At 37.5% G+C, this 23,598-nt stretch overlaps 2 protein-coding genes across 5 annotated transcripts in view; one reads left to right on the forward strand and one right to left on the reverse strand.

The window, feature by feature from the left end:
* LOC126370132 (uncharacterized) overlaps positions 1–4,105 on the reverse strand; it is a 60,744-nt gene extending 56,639 nt beyond the window's left edge. The window contains exon 1 of the mRNA XM_050014881.1: positions 4,069–4,105. The gene's annotated coding sequence lies outside the window, so the exon portion shown is untranslated. The remainder of the gene's footprint in view (positions 1–4,068) is intronic.
* Positions 1–22,177, forward strand: part of LOC126370096 (homeobox protein abdominal-B) — a 104,979-nt gene extending 82,802 nt beyond the window's left edge. For 2 of the 4 annotated variants that reach the window (XM_050014820.1, XM_050014819.1), the window contains 4 exons: positions 3,143–3,232; positions 10,047–10,093; positions 15,611–16,213; positions 19,988–22,177. In XM_050014820.1, coding sequence (XP_049870777.1) covers positions 3,222–3,232; positions 10,047–10,093; positions 15,611–16,213; positions 19,988–20,382 — 1,056 coding nt within the window. In that variant the 5' untranslated portion in view covers positions 3,143–3,221 and the 3' untranslated portion in view covers positions 20,383–22,177. The remainder of the gene's footprint in view (positions 1–3,142; positions 3,233–10,046; positions 10,094–15,610; positions 16,214–19,987) is intronic. The other 2 variants (XM_050014821.1, XM_050014822.1) reach the window with 2 other exon arrangements.
* Positions 22,178–23,598: the final 1,421 nt, after the last annotated feature.

Below are 23,598 nucleotides of genomic sequence, written 5' to 3' on the forward strand. Positions count from 1 at the left end.
AAGAAACGTAATTACTCATTGGCAAAACAGACGACTCTCAACGCAAACCAACACCCTATCTACGTAGGTATATGAAACTGCATTTGAAATGAGCATCTTATTACGATGCAGGGAAGATAGAAACGTTTAATAATAATCATTAAGTACCTCTATATGCATAGAGAGATATCATTTTCTCATACAAACCAACTTCATTCCATTATGCGTGTAATTATTGTATCTATCTAGTACGCACTTGTAATACATGTATGTAGTAAGCTGGCTAGTAGGACTTGCAAGTGGTACAGCCAACGGGTTGGTCTGTCCGTAGGCGGCGGTACATGGTATTGTCATATCAGTGCATCGAGCATTCGTTGCAAACGACTGCACGTTTCAGATTGTTGATATTGCACTTCTTAGAAGCAGGGGCGTCGCCCTTTTTTGCATTTAGCATCTATACCTTTACACGAATATGACCACTTTGCATGTTAATGCGTACCTGCCGGATACGGGTTATGTGCCTTTCTTATCTTACAACTTGATGTGTTTTACGCCACTATACAGCTTCTATCAGGCGATATTCCGAGGCTTGTTGAAGGCAAATGAATATTTTTCCAAAGTAAGTACTAACCTACCTAAGCGAAAAACGTAACGGGAAAACATTCCAAATGAACGTCCGTGCTGAATATTAACATCGATTTACCATGAAAATGAATTAATTTGTCGGAAAGGAAAAACGGGGACGCCCAAATCCACTCCTGGATTCATCTGAACCCCGTAAATATTTTATTGCTTTTATTGTCCCGGAAAAAATGCCCAGATAAATTACCGGGAAATATCGGGTGGAGTTTTCAATCTTATTCCTTAAGTGGAACAGACGATAAAAATAAATTTAGCGCTTGTGGGCATTTATTGCTGAGATTTCTAGAGCTCTATGGAGGGAACGGTGCCTTCCCCGCGCTAATGGAAGCCGCCACTGATGGCAAAACTGTTTATTATTCCTATATTTCTTTAAAGTATAAAATAAGTAAAACAGACAACAATATAAATACACTTTGTAACCACGAACGCCTTAATTGTGGGTTGAGTTACGAATTTATATAATTTAAAATCAGTTATTCTATTTGTTTGGTATTTCATTGACAGGCATCGTGAATATTGCTATTTATGAACCAATGAACAAGCCATTATAAATATATTTTATTTGCGTGAATATAGCAGGTGTTAAGAATCTTTAATTATAACATTTATTGCGTGATTTTATTGATAATGCAATCAAAAATTTGATTGTCTCATTAATTTATTTGCTGACTCTACATCAAATGAAATAGTTGTTAGCTCATTTTATGTCCCTTTTAGTTAATAAAATATTCTTTTATAAAATTTTACCTTACTACGATTCCATTATTTAGCATACAAATCGGCGAATATATTTGTAAAACAATGATTTCTTGGAATTTTAACAAGAAAATGGGTTTACTGACTTGTCTTCTTTTTAGTACCTATGACGTGAAATAATATTCAATGTGTAGGACGCGAAGCATTAGAATTCAAATTTTATGGCACATTGTAGCCAATCAGAATAAAATTAAGTTGTTTTATTGTCCAAAATAAGAGATGTTAATATCATTATCAAGCAAGCTGTCGTCGCTTGTATGTCCAAAGTTATTTATAACAGTCATAACTTAAAGTTGGGTGCCACTGGCTTCAGACTATTTTAAGTAAACATGAATGTATGTAGCTTAGGTAACTTAGTTACGTAAGTTCCACACAGGTAATTTTGTTTACAGTTATAACCGTATTTTTTGAGGGCATTGAAATAAATAAAGTTTAAAATAGATAAAATAATAAGTTCATCCGTCAACGAAAGCTTACAATTTTTTAGTTAGCGTGACTGTTAAAAAAATATTTAATGGCATATTTCTGACGGCACCGCCCACGTTAAAGTAGACTCATGGACATTTATGAACTTAAACATTTTTCGTTTTTAAATTGTATTCTTTATTATTTCACGCTTTTACAAATGTGAAATTAAACCAATAATTTTACCAACAAAGTAATCTGACAAAGACAATGTTATTCCAAATGACTGGTTCCATTGACAAGGTTCTTTTTTACAACTAAATGCACAAACAAGGAATCTTTATATTACTTTTTACAGCATAGTAAAAGCCTATATAAATGTGTTTACCTAATTTATTGAAGCTATTTATGAAACTGACCTACGTTTGTTACAATGTATTAGTAAAACGTTTTTTGTGGGCGTAAATAAGTACTTGAATGTATTCACGTTACTGGCTATTTACATATTTTTTGTTGAATACTTACCTATATATAAATATTAGTTAGTATAATAACATCGTAGTAGTGACATCGTAATGAAAACTTTGTGGGATGATTCAGGCCATGATTCTGAGTTAATATGAAGTGGAATTTCCTATCGGAAAATTCATGAAGATGTAAGGGTTTTTTTTAATTATTTCCGTTCCATACTTTTGCGACGAAAAATTCCACTTGATATCAACTCAGAATTATGGTGTGAATTATCCCTCAAAGTTTTCGTTACGATGTTACTAATACTCTGTATACCTCCCCATACCTGTGCGATGAATTAAAAAATGCATAGAACAATTAGTTCAGTCATTTAAAGTATATATCTTACATTGTAAGAAATATACCTACGTGTACTTTCAAAATTATTTTTTCAATTAACGTATTTTTCGACCGTTTTAATTCCCTGTACCTACTTACTTAATTGAAGGTTGTTGAGGTAAAAAAACTTATCTGTAAAATAACCGCCGTTAAGGTAAATGATCGTTTAACTGAATTTAAATTTACTGTACCGACTTGAAACGTTATATTTTTGCTAATTATCTGATCTTAATTCATGACACCAAAATCCTTATTTGTAAGTACTTACTTACAGAATTTTGGTCAATAACAATATGAAAGTATAAACCAAACTTTTTTATTTTATATACCTACACGTATTGAAGTTATTACTGCTATTTCGTACACTAAAATAAGGAAACTGAATACCTATTATTCGTGAAATATCTATTTACTATCTTACTTTGGTATTGGTACAAATAACTTCACCCAATCTTCCTTCCCACGATGACCTTTATCCCTTTGTCTTAAGTGTTATTTTCGCTTGTTGCAGGCGTTAGCGGGTAAGGTTCGGGCGCGGCACAATCGCGGTCGACCTTACTAACAGGTGAGGCGGCGGCGTCACACAGATCATGATACTAAGGTTTGAATTTATACTTTATTTTATATATAGTAACACTCATTTCCGCTTGATAGCTTTTATCTATGGCTTGATAAAAAAAACTAGTTTTAGCGATTGTATTAGAAGCAACTATCGCTTCGTTTCGATTGTTTTTTTTGTGTAATGGCGGAATTTTCCCGCGGCTACGAAGCAACATTCTTATTTTGTGTTAAAAACTTGCTTCATTTAACTTTGAAATGTAAGTAGGTACGGTCACGAGTCACGTATACACTTTGGTACCATGTCACATTAACTTTTTTGACAAACTGAACTGTAAGTCTCACTAAATGTCAAATAATGTTAGTGCGACAGAGTCCTAAAGTGGGTACATTATATTGCTCATGACTGTACCTACCTAATGCTGAAGACAAAAAGGGATTATTTCAAATCGTATCAACGCGCTGTCAGCATATTTATTTCTTTTTGTACGGAATTATAATCATTATCACAGAATAGGTCGACTTTTGTTGTTTTAACTAATATTAGTTTGACAAGTCAATAATATATTTCCCCAGCTTTCTTATAACGATGGGAACAGACAGTATTGTTTTGAAATAATTAGGTAACAATAAATGTAGCCTGAAGCGAATAAAGTTGTAATGGCCAAAGTAGGAATGTTCCCGTAAAAACTCTTTAATAGTAAGGACACTAGCTGCTTTTGTTTTTCAAATTGTTCTTTCTTGTACTCTGTTCTTTTCTGCCTAAAGGTTTGGTAATAATGTTCTTTTTATAAACGTTTTGAGACTTACTGCACAGTACAGTAAACAGGTTTTAATGCACAGCTAGGAAGGTAGGTATCAGCAAATAGTGTTACTTACCTTATTGGTAACTTCATGGTTTAAGAAAACCACATATGCTCAATACTGACAGCTAACATTTTAAGGTTAGCCCAGCTGAGGTCATCCCGCCCTGTATTGCCATTTCGTAATAAATAAATAACCCAATGTTTTTGTATTTACTTACTTTGCAAGGAAATTTTGAACTTTTAATAGATTCACTTACAGTTTTAATAATGTTTATATATGTGACAATTAAAAGTAATGAAATACATTAGTCAGTGTTATACTTAATTTTCAATAATAAAATTTAAGTCCTTGGAATGTTGGAGATACCAATTTAATGGTAACACTTACCCACGTCATGAATGGGCTAGCAATGGCGGCTTGTCATAGGATTGAGCATACCTGGTCTTCTTATAACGTGGGTAACTTGACGCTCTGCTCACCATGTAGAGAGCGTGACTCTATGAATGATGTATTACCTACTATGATTCTATGTATGTTTATTGTAACGAGATTTTGCGATGTATGTGCAGACATGGACTGCAGTTGATTCTGTGCAGTTTTGCATTTCATGGTCAATAAATGACTTCTACTGAGCCATTGAAATATTATGTGCATCCACGGGAGCGCTAGCTGATAGATTTCTTTTTATTGACCGTTATGTCGTACTCGTCTTTCTAGTGTCGAATTGAAACCTTTTCTATGGGCTATCTATCAATCTTTTCTAAGAGTTTCTGGGTGTTAATGACACCGTACCGAATACTGAGGGATTCGAGTTAATATCAAGTGGTTTTCCTCCGCAAAGTATGCGACTGAAAATAATTTAAAAACCGTTAAAATAAGAGCGTGCCAATATCTGGTTTAAGTATGTAGTTGCTACAAATGAAATTTTGTTTTTTATTCACTTAATTTTAGGTCACTTTAGCATCTGTTAAATGTATGAAAAAAAAATCACTTAAAGAAACATGTGTAAATGTACGCGCGTTATCAAAATACGCGACATACCTGCACAAATTTAGCTTGCCCCTGTCATAAAAATGCAAAGCTATAATTTACGACGTTGCATTCTAACAAAAAAAATGCAGCATTGTATCGATTGTGATATCCATAGTGACGTTTTAATCCAAAATAAAATATGGCGGAATATTTTACGACAATATTTTAAGACACACACAGAGGTAATGAACAGCAGAGGAATTCCGGGGCAGTAATTTTTGTTACGTTTTAGTTTGTATGAATGCCCTGCGTTCGCCCAGAATTCTGTATACGCCATAGAGACGGTCAATCAGCTCACGACAACAAAGACTTCAAGACCTTGGTAAAGACCCCATCGGCGTGGTTGACGATTTTCCTCATTCAGCGCTTATCGCTATCGGCCCACTAGGTTCGATTAGTTCTTTCAAATGTAAACCCTTTTCAGAGGTTTGCACCCAACTGGGTATCCTCAGGCCTGTTGTCTTAAATATTTGTCCCCATTTGTTCGGCCAAATAATTAATGTCATATGAGGCAAACATACTATAAGTTTTGTCAAAAAGTTCAGAAATAAAGACCGGGCGGGGTCACTCATACTCATACAAACTCCGGCCCACAATCCTCGCGCTGGCACGTCTGTGTGCATTGGGCTTTAAGTAGAATTTCGTGAAAGGAAAGAATATAAAGTTTTTACTTATCAACCTATGCGTGATTTCTGCACGTATCGTTTCACTTAACTTTTGCCGTGCGAAGAATATATAAAGTGGTTTGACTGGCTCCGTCGTCCATCGATCAACTTGTTCATGGCTTGGCTGAACTGGTGCTGATTGGCATTTCTTACTTTGGATCCCAGCCAACTGCCTTCGATCTTGAATAATAATATATAATAACAAATCTGGCAAACGCTGAGACGTCAGCCTTTAGAATTGTCTCTTCATTCTATATATATCTTCGCCTGACTCTTTGTACTTTAAAGTAAGTACTGTAACTTTCCATGCCTATGGCTAAGCCTCACGCAAGCAATAGAGTTCAGAAATTCTAATTCATGGGAGCTTTATATCGATAGTATCTATTCCGGGTTGCCGTCGAATCACAATTGTCGTCCTTGGCGATTGTATCGGTAGTATGGGTGCGAGGAATACTAAGTGCGAAGGACCACCGGCCGATAGCTATGCCTAATATGTAGCGCGTGTGAATAGACTTCGTCATACGACGTCGTTACGCAGCGGTGGGAAGGAAATCAATATGTGTCGTACCTTACACTACACCTACTGCTCACGTTTTACTAAGTTTGAATAAAGAGATACTTATTAAGTCTTTACTATTAGAAAAAAACATCTTTAGTACAAGGCATAACGGCCTCCGTAGTCCAGTGGTGTGAGCGCTGGGCTCACGGTCCAAAGGTCCCGGGTGGGAATCCCGGTTGGGATTACAAAAATCACTTTGTGATCCCTAGTTTGGTAAGTACATTACAGACTGATCACCTGATTGTCCGAAAGTAAGATGATCCCTGCTTCGGAAGAGGCACGTTAAGCTGTTGGTCCCGGTTACTACTTACTGATGTAAGTAAGTAGTCGTTACATGGACCATACCAATAGTAACTCTGATGCCAGGGTTAGGGGTTGGTAATCCACCTCACAACCCACACGATAGAAGTACAAGGTATAATTATTAATTTGAAAATCGAAGGCGTTTTCCTAACCAAGTTCGTTATTTAGGCTGATTGTAACTGCTGCGTAGCACGAATATAGAGTGAGCTGTTGCTAAGTTGAAAAGAACTTTCGAAGGTGTATCGTAGGTTTAACTTACTTACTGTTTATATTTCAGTAGTGTAAGCTGTTTTATGCGACTGTTTAAAATTTCTGCCACTTACAGGTAAACCGTCTAAAAGCATATCTGCCGGATAATTGCCCCTATTTGTTCTATTAAAATCAGTACTGAAACAAATCTACTTGTCACCTATAATTGATTGGTTAATTAAACAACCAATCCAGCCAAGACTTACAACCTCCAAGACACGTAAAGACAAACAAAATCTAGTTGTTTTGTCGTCGCAGTTAGAATTGCAAATGAATCGGCCATTTGCTCCCGGCCGTAAAGCGGGGATATGATCCAGTCAGTTTTCGCGCCATTAACCCTCGGACCTCCCCGAGCTGTTATTGTAAATATGTCGTTATGTGACGCTATCTATGATATACCTATAGATATAATAATAACACAGTAGAGGGATCTACAGTAACGATAGGATTGGTACGTGAAAGTATACACTAAAACTGAATACCTTTTTATATGTATATCTACGAACCTTCGTAGAGTCTTTAATAGTATACGTTTTAACGAGAAATTATCACCTATGTCGTGTGGTGTTATTTCGTTTTTCTTGAGATTCGTTATATACTCTATCTATTAATAAACGGGCTAGAAATAGTAATAAAAAGTATAAAATATGTAAATCGATATTTTCAGCTACAATTTAACCTTGTACAATTTGGAATATGTTGATACAAAAACAATAACATATCGTTTCTAAAGTTGAGAAAAGAGACAAACGGTATTAAATTGAGTTACCCTACTGTTATTTTCTGGACTGCGTGAACGTATCCAACACTTTGTGAGAGCTATGAATTATATAAATTGTATGTTTAGACATAGCTAAGCGTCTTCATTCTCGCTTACTTATATACGTTTTATAGATACAATCTAAAGCCAATATAACAACATTTACATATATACAATATATGTTGGTGGGCACACAAGAATAATGCGTTCTTGAATAGATAATTTTATAGAATGTATTGAATAATCATTAATATTTTCTACTAAGTGCATACGTGAATCGTTTATCTACCTATGTATAGCTGTTATTAAGTACTAAGTTAGACTTTGTTGCCTAGTTTTATTACATAAGGACTTTGTAAAACACAGTCCTTTAAAGTAAATTATTTTTTTTTTTCATTTATTTAAGGTCTAAAAATATGGACTGTCATAAAGCTATCGACAGGTACCTATGAGACTAATATGGAGGTTAGAAATAAAACCTAATTAGAGCATTTCATCATAAAATATTCGGCTAACTGTTGACACTCTGATAATATTATATAATTAAGCAATTCTAATACAATTAATTATTTAAAATAGATGCAAATGTATAGTAACTACTTTAATTTGGAATGTTGAGTAATAAATACGGTATATCTAAAAGAAACTATCATAAAGAAACCAGCTGCAAGTCTGCTTGAAGACTAGTTTTATCTCGTGGGGATACCGTCTCTTTATTCATAGCCGGGCACCGCTCCATCTGCTCACTTAGCATACCCATTTATTTTAGGTACCCTATATAAACAGTGTAGCTTATCTACCATAGATTTGCGAGTAGGTACTCGACTCAAATCGACCGTGGGATACATTTCCATATAACACGTACTTGTGGCACAGATAACACAACTTGACAGCTTGTAATGTGTCCAAACTTGTCCTGTCACTGAGGCCATTGAAATAGACCGGCACCAAAATATAATGAGCTCGGTAACTCCGCCTTAATCTCCTTTGTTCCCTAAAACCACGATTTGGAATGCGGAGAGGGGACGGTCAGATTAAAATGGTAATAGGCACAGCAGTTCTAACGGCCGGCGGCCTATGCTTTGGGATTGAGTCGTAAATGTCATTTCGAGTGCCCTCGACTATCGCTTTGCTGCTCTATTTACTCATACAAGAAGAAAAATAAAAAAGGCAGACCAAATACCCGGCTGGATTACGGGTCTTGATAGTTGGAGTGAAATGGGTAGGAACTTAAATGAACGCCGACGAAGTTTGGGCGATACGACTTAAGTTTTCCGACCTGCGTTGGAACCTTATTAGAATCTACATATACGTAGGTATAGAGAGGTTTGTACGTATATTGACGTATGTAGGTTCGCACATAAATAATGTACCTAAACGGCGTAACACGCGTATTGCATGTGTGCACGTAGTGTGAGCATCACTGTCTCAGTAAATAGCTGTTTAAAATCAATCATTACCGCAGCGTGGGTAGATTGTGAGGTAACACAAAACAGAATTTACGATCCCCAAACACGTACGCGGCAACCAGTAATCGTTGTCGAGAAAAAAGCCTGTAAACATGTTTTTTTCGCTTTCGAAAATAAGCGGGTAGGTACCGCACCCCGACGCGGGGAAAAAACCGAGAATTCGGCGCAAATCACCTATTTTATGTAAACTTCGTGACTTTACGCCGTATCGAATGACTTACAAAGGATTTATTTATATTCCTATCGGGTGGAGTGTAGGTACATGAAGAATGAAATGGTCCTACTTTGTGAATGGGATCCTTGTGGGATCGGCCTCCTTAAAAATAAACTGAGTAATGGTGTTCTCCCGACGTTAAACATGCGCCCGCGATGATTTAAGCGGAGTTCCAGTGGCTTGTTAGTCACGTCATTATTCTGGAACATTTTACTAGGCACTTTATTGTTTTCTATTTTTAAAGTTCCGTAAGTAAAAAGTGTGCGGGAACATTTACTCTATCTTTTCTCGTCCCCATTAACTTTCCGAAAAATGTAGTTTATACAAGAAGCTAACTTTTGCTACAGCTTGTTACTGGGGTTTGAGATTTTTTCTTGACATTAGGTAATTTGTAATTCCTTCAGATTGATGTTTGCAATCTGGGCTGATTGCCAAAGAACTGGAAATTCCGTGTTAACTACGAATGAATCCTGTTGGGATAAGAAAATAGAACTTGAAATAGAGCGTTGTAAAACTATATTCAAAACTTAACATAGAAAAAAACAATAAAATATACCCTTTAAACCTGACGAGCGAAGCTTATAAGTTAATTTTATTTAATTATAGAATTAATTCCCTTTCCTGCATGTTTCCCTGCAATCAACTTGATTAGACACACCTGACCCTCCCATTCTATACTTCTACCTTCCCTGTGCATAACTATAACTTATATTATATTCAACTGTAACATTATAACTATAAATTATGTTAAATGTTATATTTAAGCTTCCCATTATACAAAATTGTAATTTGTTTGCAGATTGCCGTGTCCTTTTACGCAGACGTCGCTAGCGAGTTTACGACAAGGTGAATATTATAATTATGAACTGTTTCTTGCTTTTATAGAAGGCATTTACAGAAAAATATATATCTCACACACAAACTTAGCATATATGGTAACAATATTTCATATAAGTAACAAAATACCTTATGTAGAAATGCAGTTTGCCGTGCAAAGATTTCTTTAAAATATTTTTTCAATATCGTAGATTTACCTACGTATAAAGAAGTTCTTACGTCTGCTTATAATAATGTGCTAAGTAGTTAAAATTGAAAATTTAATATATAGCTCATAACACTCATATTTCATTTATAATATAATCTATACGATAGGTGTTATTTAGTGTGTTATAAATGCAAATTGAGACTTAAATAATGATTATAAACATAAATTTATTTTATTGCGGATGTTCATATTAAATGATGAATAATTGTTGTTCAGTCACTGATTAGTTTGTATCAAATTATTATAGCGGTAATAATGTACCTATTCACTGCACAATATTTATTTTCTGTCTAACTGAAAAGTTTAATGGGTATAGTGGGTAGCTAATGGAAGTACAAAAATGTCCTTATCTTATACTTGGATATCGACATCAAGCATAGATCGTTAAAAAATATTAAAAATAATATATCAAATCAAATCAAATATACTTTATTGCACAGAACTAAAATTTCAACAATCAGACATAACACATGAATACAGTACAATTTGGGCGGCCTTATTGCTCTAGAGCAATTTCTTCCAGGCAACCATATAGCTGTCTTGATAAATATTCGTATATTACAGGGGAAGGGGAAAAATCCAATCATAAATTGGGAGTAACTACCAGGAGACTATAAATATTGGCCGGTCATTCTCGCTGAAAGATCGTATATAAATACGAATATATATCATTGCAACGGTACTGAGAGAAGTGGCACACATAAAGCATTGATAATTATATGGGCGCTGATGAGAGAAAGCCGGTCCTGGGAAGCCGCTCACGACCAGTTTCTGATTCGGGTCGAGTAACTCATTCTTATTTATGTATAAGGACCACACGGAAATGAAGGCATAAAATATATAGCTTCATTTAATATCGAATTCATATAAAATTAACCAACAAAAATCTGATAAGTTTGGTCTTGGAAAGATGATATAAATATAGGTTGGTAACAAAAGATGTACGAATAAGTAAGTATCACATAGATTATTATTCAAATCTTTTTAAAATTGTAGAACATTGAAATCGCCAAATATTTTTTTCATATAAGATAAACTCAACTACTTAGAACTAATTAGGTACTTACACCAAAAACACTGAATAATAATAAATACATCTTAATATTCAATTATAAAAAAATATTAAAGGTATAGGTATATAGCTGATGTGTTATCCTACATACCGAAAATACATAACCACGCGGCCTCAAATCTTTCGTTTGCGCAACTCGCGCGCATGTGTTTGTGATAAGAAAGCGTACTTTTATTGACGCGATGTATGGCTGATGGCTTCTCATTGGCCTGGAGAGTTTCCTAACGTAAATATTTATAGACGGGAACGCAGGCGCAGGCGGGCGAACACTTGTTCCTATGTTTGTTTCTGTCATTCAGCGCCTGGAACGAGCATGTTCTGTCTGTTAGCGGGCGAGTAAGCTTGTGGTATAGAATAAAGAATAATACTACGTATAGAACGGCAACTCTTCGCTCCCACCAGCGGGTAAGCTAGGTTTACCTCACCCTTCCTAAGTCTTACTTTAGTCTTCAATCGTATAGCGTCAAACGTCACACACACAGATGCGCGTGTACGATAACGTCAATGTTGAGTATCTCTGTTTACGAGGTGTTTTGTATGAAGTGTCCGGAGTATGCTTGTGGGTATTTAGAGAGAGCAGGCGAGTTGGGGATAGGTAGGGTACCAATTTTCTATATGAATGAAAACGCGTATCGAAAAAGCTTTGTCTTTCTTTTTCATAAAATTTAAATGTTTCATTTGTGAACATTTCCATGATTAGGTATTTGCTACATCTGTAACGTCTAACTAACCTAACCTAACCTAACGTCTGTCTATCTGTTTATCACGGGACAGTGTTGCTTTCTTTTTGGGATGTTTTTTTTTAAACGCTTGAGCGTGAAAGGTCAAGCTAAAAGCAGCATTACCAGTTTACCTACCACTCCGCTAGACGACATTTGTATGAAAAATCGCTTGAAAAGTTTCGTTCACAAATAGCCTATTTGAGTACCACTGAAGGTCAAAGACCGTCCTTTAATGCAGTAGAAAGTATTTATATATTTTATAATTATTTTGTCCCTGTTGCTGCAACATTACATTTACTGATAGGAATCAGGTCATAGGCGATTACTCGATTATTTATGGCAACACCATTTGGTTACCTAAGTAAGGCTAAGGCCGGTATTGCTTACAAAGTAATACTTTGTAGACATTCATAGGCAACATTTAACTGTACTTACAAGGTGCTTATAATCACGAAGTCTAGTATTTCAATATCTAAAGAGAAACTTAGCTTCGATGTGAAAATACTTTCAAGTCGGTAGTTAAAAATTGCAACTGGGGAAATCGATATCCTATTGGTTTAGCAAAACACACGTTACAAAGTAAATAAGTATTTTCACATAATTAGTATAATTATAAAAGATTTGTATTTTTATTTAAACTATTTAAAAAGGATTTCTTTCGAACCAGCTTTTTTCATTCACAAATCGAATACTTAGAATTGACATTCGAACATTACGTAATAAAAATAAGAAATTACACCCTTTTATTAACCAGCCAGTATTGCTTTAGCTATAGCAAGTCAAGACCAACAAGGTACTTCCATATTCTTCCTTTACAAAGGGCAATAATCCCTAAGTATAATTAACATTGTTGACACTTCCATGGTTGAAATTTATCGCTAATTCAACGACACATTGAACATTGTCAACGAATAATTACGTGTATAATACTGTCAAGGTGCGTTTATAAACTATGTAGTTGAGACGAAAATTTAAATTTAAGAATAGAGCAAAGGAAAATTTTGTTTAGTCTGTACATTTTTAAAGTCAAATGTATGATTTATCTTTAAAAGCTGAAATGATGAATGTTGAGGCGTACCTACTCGTATCATCTATTTCCGATATTTACTTAGGTTATTTTTAAAAACCATATTTATCATAATTTGAATTTTCTATCAGTGTGACGGATTTACTTAAAAAAGGTCTTCTGTTTTTTTTTGCCGCCATTGTTAAGTCTATATTTTTAGATATCTGAGCACGATCTCGACTTTTTTGCCTTGTAACTTAAAACTGGCTGTGATACGTGTCAGTAAAAAAGACTACAATTTAATTTAATACTTTATTTTAGAATAGATACGTTTCACGCGTGATTTGGAAAAAGAAAAAATCTAAGAATTTATTTATTAGATGGAAAATCAGTGAAAAAAAAAAACTTATATAGTTACGGGCAAGTTATACATTGTTTGAGGTTTATGCGGCATGGCACCTGCAATAGTGTTGAACTATTGGGAGTCTGATATCCCTGATTTTAATGCAGTAAGAACCCAGTATTATGTTTCATGTTATTCTATGTGTCAAGTTATTCTAGGTTTCCCCATAATAATCTTAACAATTAATGAAAAATAAAGGATGTTTTTGAAACAATTTTATTACTTTAGACTCTACATTTTATTTCAAACTGGCATGACGTAGTATCTGTCAGACGCCTGTGTGTGGGAAATGACTCTACTTTTTTTTTACAAGGTACATCGATCGCGTATTTTATTTTGACAATTGGGTTTCTATTACCATAATGCAAGGTACCGTGTTAACACCATATTACTCCTTCTTAGTGCTGTATATATGTTTTTCTTTTGTTCGTTTGATACATTTTATGGCCGTGTCTTGTGTAAACAGGACGTGTTTCGTCTATAGGTATGAAATTATTGTAAGCAAATTTATCGGTTGTACAATGTATTGTTCCCTTTGACACGGTGCGAGTGTATGAAGGCCGTTACGGGGTTGCTTGGGAGGGGTCGGATGTTTGGCACACGGTTCTACTATTCTCAAGAACATTCCTAATATCTACCGACCTACTTACCGACTATGATTCAATGCATAGACATACATACATAGGTCATACGTTACGTCAGCTAGTAAAGCCAAAGGCAAAAATGCAAGTAAAAGTTATAGCGCACATTAAAAACAATAATATTGAAGTCAGTGAACTCTTAAGATTACGAATGTAAGGCATTAGACCACGGCCTTGCCATTGACAATGGTAATAAAACAATTTTATATCTGCCTATAATTTAATCTAGTACCTAGCATTATTTGTGGTGAAATTAACAGACGATAAAATTAAGTTTATACTCACAATAAAATGTGAGTGAGTTGCCGTCATAAAGTCTCGCGTTTTTTATTGGTGGCAACTCGGTGATGGTCGAGTGACGCTTGCAGTTTGGTTAAACGGCAGTTTATGGCTATTTTGCCTCCATTAATCGGTTTACTACGCCCCCGTGCCCCGCAACCCTTCCCGCGACAACTTGCGGGTCTGTCGGGAGTTGGGGATCTCCGGGACCTTATTACACGGGGACCAGGGACAGCTTTTCACTTAATTAGAAATGTTACCTAGTTAATGTAAAATTTCAACCTGGCTCAGGAAGAGTAAAGTTGAGGGACTTAAAAAAATGGATAGGATACCATTGGTAGGTAAATAAATAAACAAAGCAGGTATGTAGTTGATTACGCTGCTGGGCACAGGTCCCTAAATAGGCTTTAATTCGTGTCAAAACGATTTTCTAAAATGGGAATAACGGAACGGAAATATTCATGCAGTGCTTTGCATAGGGAGTCAGATTTTCCACGTTTAAAAATGTAGAGCGTAGAAGCGTATACGGTGGGCGCGTGTTGGCGGGTTCCGCCACCCGCCGCTAGATGTCCGCGGGCCGTGGTGCGCGCGCGTGTGTGCGCCGCACACGGCCGCGCCAGCCGCACTCCGCGCTCGACCGCGCCGCCGACTGCGCGCCTCGCGTTCCCTCGCTACCTACACGCCGCACGCGACACGCGACCCGCTACGACGTGCGCTCAAACACTCACCGACAAATAACAAACTCCTGCGTTATCACAAAAATAACTCCAAAATTTCCTCTAATCACAAGTGGACTGTAAAAAACTTGTTGCGTGATTGTAGAGACAGTTTTGTAAATAAAAACAATTCGATTATTTTCAACTTTTAAGACTATCAGTGATTGTTCAACGAACGTTCATAAATTATACAAGATTGAACACTAACGAGTAGACTCGCTCGTACTGTAGTTTCGGACAGTAAACGCTGCGGTCAAATCTCGTCCGGTCAGCTGGCTAAATCGGGACTCGCGTTTTAATTTTCATGTGCCGCTGCTGTGTGTGGGACGCGTGTGTGCGCGGTGCGATGTGCCCGCGGCGCGCGTGAACCGGCCGGTGACGTTCCTGCTCCCCCGTGGCTTGCCCGGCCGCCACCCTGTACCCTGACAACCATGTCGGGGGCCTCGGCGCGCCCTGCGACGCGGCTGCCGCGTCGCCAGCGCCCGCATCCGGCCACTCCGCCGGGCCGGCCTGGTGGACCATGATGAACGGGGTCGGCGGCGCGCTCTACGAGGAGCCGCACGCGTCGCCGCCAGGCGGCTCGCCGCCGGCCGCCCCCGCCGCCGCGCCGCCCTCGGCCTCCAGCGCCTCGCCCGCCTCTGTGGGCTCCAATCCCCCGCAGCCCCCGCTGCACATCCCGGCCAAGCGGTATGGGGAGCCCGAGCCCGGGGTCATCCGGCACGCGCAGCAGCCCTGGGGCTACGATGCTCCCGCCTCCTTTGAGCACCAGTACCCTGCCGGCCCGACTTATTACAACCTGCCCGGGGAGAGAGATCGCAAGTCGACTCTACCCTTCTGGCCTGCGAGTAGTGGGGAATACAAACCGTACGCAGACGGCGGTTGCCACCAGGGCTTCTCACAACCCTGTTGGAACTACCCGTATGGGGCACCGCGAGGTGACCAGCCTCTACCCTACGTTGGCAGCGAGGAGCGTCGAACGGCAGTCTCCGAGGCATCCGGCTTCTCACATGACTATGGGCTCCGGAACTACGCGCCGGAGACGGTTTCGAGTGCACCGTATCCTCCACCGGGCACCTTACCAGGTCAGTATTTTATTTCATATCCAAAGAATATCATACATAATGTAACTTTTCTCGAGCATGTCACTCACGTTTATCGACGTCCGGTCACGACAGCACCTGTTTGTAATCTTTACCTGAACTTATCGGCTATGTAACAGCCAAACATATCGTGCTGGAAAACAATTTTCCTTTGGATATTTATAAACAAAATGTTCTATGTTAATGTGACTGCCAGGCTCGAGGACGTGTGGTTGTGTGCATGATTTTTCACAGCTTGATTATTTGGGATTGAGATGAACAGTTGATTTGTAAATAATTATGAGTTTGTCAACCTTGACCCTCGCGGGCGCGCGACTGGCCGGCAGATGGCGCTACGTGGCACGCACACAGCGCGCGGCCTTGTGTGTGGCACGCACACAGGCGCGCGTGTGCCGCGCTCGCCGATGTGAGGGTGGACTCTCTGATGCACACTAGTGCAATGTCTGCTCTCCTCCGAATCGAACATGTGAGACAGCAGTTTCTGATTGGCACGACTTCACAAACTTTGCTCCATATGTACTGTATTTTATATTCTACATGATTTCTGTGTTCGTGCAACATGAATTGCATGACATTATGTTTACTGCCCCAACTTTGTAGTAGCGACTTGTCTGGGTTCTTATCAGTTACGTAATGTAAAGAGCAATACAGTTTGCGTCTGAGAGATTTTTCAGCTGCAGTTTCGTGTATTTCACTGTTTCTACTTGTTGCACGATATTAGTAACTAACCCAGAAACTGCCCGTAAAAATTCTCTTGTATCCAAAATGTCGGGTACTTACTCATTGCCTCACAAAACACGTCGATAAAATCGTCAGTAAAGCCAAACAAACATCGGCGTTGTTCGCATGGAATCCTTAAACCTCCTGCTGAAGGCGGCCAACGCTCAAATCAAAACATTTTCCCACAGAACACCATAAATTTGATGAATGAACGAAACACGTGCTACAAATGTTTAAAAACGAACCGTAAGCACCGTTTTATAGGCAATGTTAAACGGCGCTACACAACCGACAATAAATTAAAGTTTACGTAAAATAAAGCGCCAATAAAAATGTATAACTAATAAATAAACACGATACCTGAGCGTTAAGACAATAAACCGATCTTTGAGTAGCAGCAATAAACCAAATATTGCTACAATAAACACATTATAGACTGATGATGAGACGATAAAAAACTAGACGGGCCGAGGCGGTCGGTGCATACGGCATGCGGACGATTCATTCCGCACCGTAGATGTATATCACTTTTATGATAATCATAAAACCGCGACTACGCCACAGACATGCAATAATACTGGTTTTCTTCCCCAAATCGCGTTGGTAAGTAGTAATTAAGAAACTACAAGCGCCATGTCAATATGAGAGCAATAAAAAGACTCCATTCATAAACGCTCGGCGCTAGTTCACTTTCGATCGCCGCCTAACCATAAAGATGGGTTTATCGCGCCTCTGTTACGGCAGAGGTGTAACTTGACATAATTTTGCGTAAAACGCGCATATAATGGGCCATTAAAAGGAAACAATTGTTGAAAAAGTTATACGAGTGTTCACGTCACTTTATGATTGTGTGTTTACGGCTCACCTGAGGTTGACATTGACTTTGATTTGTGCATTTACGGCTAAGTAAACGGTTCGAGGAATAGCTCCGTTAGTGTAGCTGTTATGGCATATGGCGTTCTTTCTGGGTCAGCTATATGCCTCGTGTGCCTGGCTGGAAACAGAATTGAAGTCCACGTATACAATAAGAGCCAATAATCATACGTCTTGATTACAGCTTAGAGGAAATCGAGTAATTCCCGTCCTCGGTAAAGGAAAAATGAAAAGAGACTTCAGTAATCACAAACCGGAATCAGCATTTGCATTTAGTGTAAAAGTATTTATTGGATTTTGAACCTTATGTCATTGTTGCGAGTGAGTATTTTGTCGTCGATTGGCAAAGTGATCTTGTACATGAAATAGACAACGGTCGGGTAGGTGAACTTTTATGGGCGCACACAACCCGCACTTTTATAGCCACTGATCGCTACCTATCCCCTCATAATTGACGACTCGACTTGTCATTATGTTTATCTTAAATGATAGTTTCCTTACACGAAATAATAGGTTTCGCGATACAAATTCTTGTTCAGTTATGTTTTTTATATTTTAGAAAAATATAAACTAAAGACATCGTTTATGAGACTACACCCCTTGCAAAATGATCCTACCTAACAACTTCATATCACAAAATATTCCAACATTTTAATTATTTCAGAGGTACCTAGTAATTATGCACTTTATAATGCTGTAGTGATTTAAGCCTTCACTAAAATGACTTTTCTTTCCCTGTAACAAGACGCAAATCAGTTAATTTATTTACTTGAAGCGAATCATATTGATTTGATTCAATTTTTTATGAAGCCACCTGTTAAGGTTTACGATACGATAAACACTTGTCCGTTTTATAGCTTCGCGAAACAACATTTTGAGTGCTCTGACGATGCTATTTAAGCGCGTCAATTTAAGGTTCAATTTGGAACTTTTGACTTACACAACAGTGTTCTGAAGTTGCTTATAGACCATAAAGTTCTTCAATAATGTGCTCTATGATGAAGTTAGCAAATAACATACACATGTAAATTGAAATCTAGGCAAGAACAAAGACTTCATTTAATTTTAAATAGTTACTGGTAGAAGCTATAAGCTTGAATTAGTTAATTCTTACGTAGGCGATACTAATGTTGTGGTAGAGCAGTTTTATGAACCGCATACAGATATGGTTCAGAGCGAGACGAAATCAAATGTGAGTGTGTTACACATTGGTTCCAACTTACAAGATACTAAAAAACTACTACTTAGGTGCTAGATTCAAGTAAACTTTTTAAATAGGCCATTTTAACTTTTCTATGAAAAGAAGTCAGTTTTTCTATTAATTCTTTTACTGAAAATGAAGATGAAATACGTAAAGAAATACATGTTCGAAACTACGTATATTATATACTTATAATGAGATCAAAATTAATATCGTTATCGAACATAAAATATAAGAGTTGCCATTGTTCAGAATGACAATATGAAGTACTCGTAGCTATGAATATCGAGTGGCATACATTATATACCAGGCGTAGGTTTGCAGTTTCACTTCTGGATGCGAGTACTTACGACACTCGTATGCATTCATCCGCTAGACAATGAGGCATCTATTTCGCAACGCTCGGCACCGCGCGGAATAATAGGAAATGGTGCACTTGCACGCATCGAATATTGAGAAGGTCGTCTGTCGCATACAAAGTTTATAGGCGGTGATCTCATCAAAAGGACCGCTCACATAAATCGTGCTATATGAAACTTCTAACACGCCGGTACTCCAACCCACAATTGTTTCTATGAATGCCGCATGGAAATAGCTTGTTAGGAGCGAAACCCACTGCATTTGCGCAGCAAAATGCATTGTGCCCATACTAATTAAAACTGCCTCCATTGTGCTTCAAAGATTGACTGCAAAATTTCGCATAACTAGTCCAAATAAACCGTCTTATTAACATGTTATTGACACACTCCATCATTTAAATACTAAGAATCTTGTGTTATGGACTCATAGCAAACATTCCCTACAAAACTCTTTGAAGTAGATAGTTGTTTAGAGTTTAGCCGAGTGAATTCGTGCCAACAGATTTGTACTATTGATTTCTTCAACATCCTGTTGTTTGAGCTCGTGTTTGTTATGACTGTTGATTTTATTATTATACTGATGAATATAATGTTGTTGTACAGGTTCCCTTTCGATGTCGGTGGGGGTGGGCGTCGGCTGTGGCTCCTCGAACCCTCTCGACTGGACCGGACAAGTAACGGTGCGCAAAAAGCGCAAACCATACTCAAAGTTCCAAACCCTCGAGCTAGAAAAAGAGTTCCTTTTCAATGCGTATGTATCGAAACAGAAGAGATGGGAGTTGGCGCGGAATCTCAACCTGACGGAGCGGCAGGTGAAGATATGGTTCCAGAACCGGCGAATGAAGAACAAGAAAAACTCGCAGCGGCAGGCGGCGCAAGCGGCGCAGAACAACAACAACAACTCGAACGCGAACAACCACAACCACCACGGTGGGCACCACCACGCGCCGCACCACGTGGCGCTGCACCACGCGCCGCCTGCCAAGCACCACCAGTGACCCACGCCCTTCTCTGGGACTTACCCCCTTCACCACGGTATAGCCAGCTAAATCCACCGGGAAGGAGAGCACAAGTTCCGAAGGACTCAGTGTGGAGTGGTACTTAAAGGTTCCGGGAGGATTAGTTCACGTCCAATGTTGGTTACCCATAGACTAGCGATGCTGTACCGGCCAGTACGTAACGGACGATGTGGCTCGCGCCGCGCCGAGTCCCAGAGAATCTCATAGTAAGATAAAATGTGTTGTCGATTTGTGTATAGTATTAATTACGAAATTATGTTCTGTAATTTTAACGAGACTAAGTACATGAGTAGATAACGATTCCTGATATTAATAATGTCTAGTATAGCGCTGATATGTATTTGAAATTGATTTAAGTACGAATTTTAAAGACGTCACCGATGAATTATAGTTTCTAGATAGTTTATTGAAAATAAATTTTGTAAAATATTTTGTGAGACTGCTTATTGTTGTATTCGTATCGCTGTTCAGAGGGTGTTTAGTCTTAATCAGTTAACTTTTACTTTCGTTACCAAATTGTTGAATTACTCGGGTTGCTTTGATGGCAGATGTTCGCGACGTTCTCGTGACATCATTGGGTACGTCACTAGCAGACACACTTCAAGAAATACAAGCATAAGCAAATATCATCACACTATGATCAAATATTTATTACTGTTTTAATTTCTTATCTCATAATTCGTGAATTTTGTTATTTAAATTATGGATTTCTGACAAAGCTTTAACTCGGTTCCAGTAGAATTATACAATAAGTTACTGTTATGACTTTTTTAATATTGAAGTTGATGTTATAATCAATTAATTAGGTAATATGGGCAAGTGCATTAATATTGTCCCTTTGAATTATTGTGCTTTAGCCAGTCTATTACTTTTTTATTTTTGTTTTACTTGAATATTTTATTATTTATTTATACATGAGTATAATTGCAATATATTAAATAGTTACGTTCACTAGAGTCCTCCGAATGAAGTCTCTCTTACGTCGTGTACAAATATAATTTGAATTGTCTCATTTAGTGTGGGGGCCTTGTGACCCCGCGTTAGGATATCATCTTTGTACTACTTAGCTACATCTTCCCTATTTTATCATATTATATCTATGTAATAAATGTTTTATTGTAAACTTAGTAGTTTACTCGAATCTAATTCATAAAATCTGTATTGTCCCGTAATTTAATGGTAAAATAAATTAGATGTTTTTGTACAAATGGCGACCTCGTCTAGGCGACCGAATTTCTATATAATTTGAAGGCATCTATGGATACCTGTGTTCTTGCGACATAGATGATTAAGCAATTGTATCATACTGTAACCGCAGCTGTAACCAGTGACTAAATGTATTTGTACTCATAGAATTATCTGAAAAGCAGTGATATTCGACCAAAATTCGGCGTCGAGGGGAAGAATATACTCATAAAACTCGTCAGCATTATAATGTAATTGGGCGAAGTACTTAAGCTGCGTGCTAAGTGAGCTTTTAAAACCTAACTATTGCTTTTCAGATACCGCTACCGGTCGCTTGTGTAACGACTGTATATTCAACGATTTCAGTAGATACTACGACTAGAACCTTATTTACCTAAACTATATAATGTAATAATTAAAGGTCTCGTAATTATTATTGTACAGATAAATTAATGTAGTTAATCACGCCAGAAAATGTGAGGTTTTGTTAAGTATAATGTATAATTAAATGAATGTGCTCTCGACAGTTTTATGACGAATTTAGAAAAGAATGTATGAAAGGGGAAAAAATTAAATATTTCGTCGTGTCTCGGTTTCTTTTCCTTTGCGTTACCCGTAAAGCTTCATTATTTATTGGTTTTATGATTTTAAAAACTATTTTGACAACATATTTTTGTTATTCTCAACCAGCCTCTATTAACTTATTAGGTCTACAGGCTGTTTTTTTTTTTTCAAAAATAATAATACCGTTCGTTTTATAAAATACTGGATCGATCTTGCAGAATTGGAATACATTGTGAAAAAGATACAAGCGGAAATAATAAAAGTAATGCTAAAAAGAATCAGTCTTCAATATTGAGGGGATGGCAATGCAGCTGGTGGGTAAGTACTAATTAGGTACACCTGTAACTTGAAAGTAATATTGATCAGCAAAAAGACGAGAAATTAGGCATCATGGCTGTAGACAGACCTGTAACTAGCAATCAATTCGATGGGTGTTCCCTTCTGTATCTTTAAACAGTCAGAAAGAATAACATAAAAACGTCATTTAAACTATGCTTATTTACTAAAGGTGCATATCTGTTCTCAATTCCGGTGGACAAAAATATTAATTTAATTTGAAATGGAAAGATAGTGCCGGCCTTCACATAGACTTAGTACAAGAAAAAGTTGGAGCTAGCTTTAGAACTGTCAAGATTACCTTCAGTCCGAAAGAATCAGCACATCAATAGATAAAACCAGGTATTTACCTATATGAGATAAACTTCTGGTCACACATTTATGCATTATTTTTTTCTGGCCACACCGAAAGGAATGTAATGCGATTATAATTTGGACGCATATACCTACCACTAAAATTCCTCAGTACCATGTCAATAATACTTTAAAATATTATTTTATAAAATCTCGTTTTAACGGTAGCTGACCAAGTCAACATGAGGATCGTGCTTTCCAAATCAAGAAGCACCTCGTAAGTTGTTTTGCTGATGATTTTGAATCGACTTGCATTGAGTGAGCTCTGCAGACATGACTTAGTAAGCGTATCTTCAGTACATAGTACTGATGTACTACGAAAGTATTTGTGTCAGCCCGGATTGATATCTAGGGCAACACAAATAAGACCTATTCACGACCCAAACTAGAATACCAATGAGCATAAATTCATAAGAGCCTTCCCAGTTCGCATGTCATTTACAACTCGAGTTGTCGGAATTGAAACGAGCGCAATGAGTCGTTACTATTAGCTACTACCTACGTTTCTAGTCTTACGATGTGTTGAGAAATCTCAACCTAGTGTTCATGCGAGCACTCAATTGTATAAAAATATTTTATGTTTATTTTTTTTTAAAGAAGCCAAGTTTTTTCTGTGCCAAGGTTTTTCTTGCAGCTTCTTTTCCCCGGCTATACAGGTTGTGAGAAACTGCATTAGTTTTAGGCGGATGAGACGTTCGTTATGTAAAAATTGACGATTCAAAGTGTAATTATGTTAGCTAATGAATAAATTTTTTT

This window comes from Pectinophora gossypiella, chromosome 10 (genome assembly GCF_024362695.1).
Source record: "Pectinophora gossypiella chromosome 10, ilPecGoss1.1, whole genome shotgun sequence".
Lineage (NCBI taxonomy): Eukaryota > Metazoa > Arthropoda > Insecta > Lepidoptera > Gelechiidae > Pectinophora > Pectinophora gossypiella.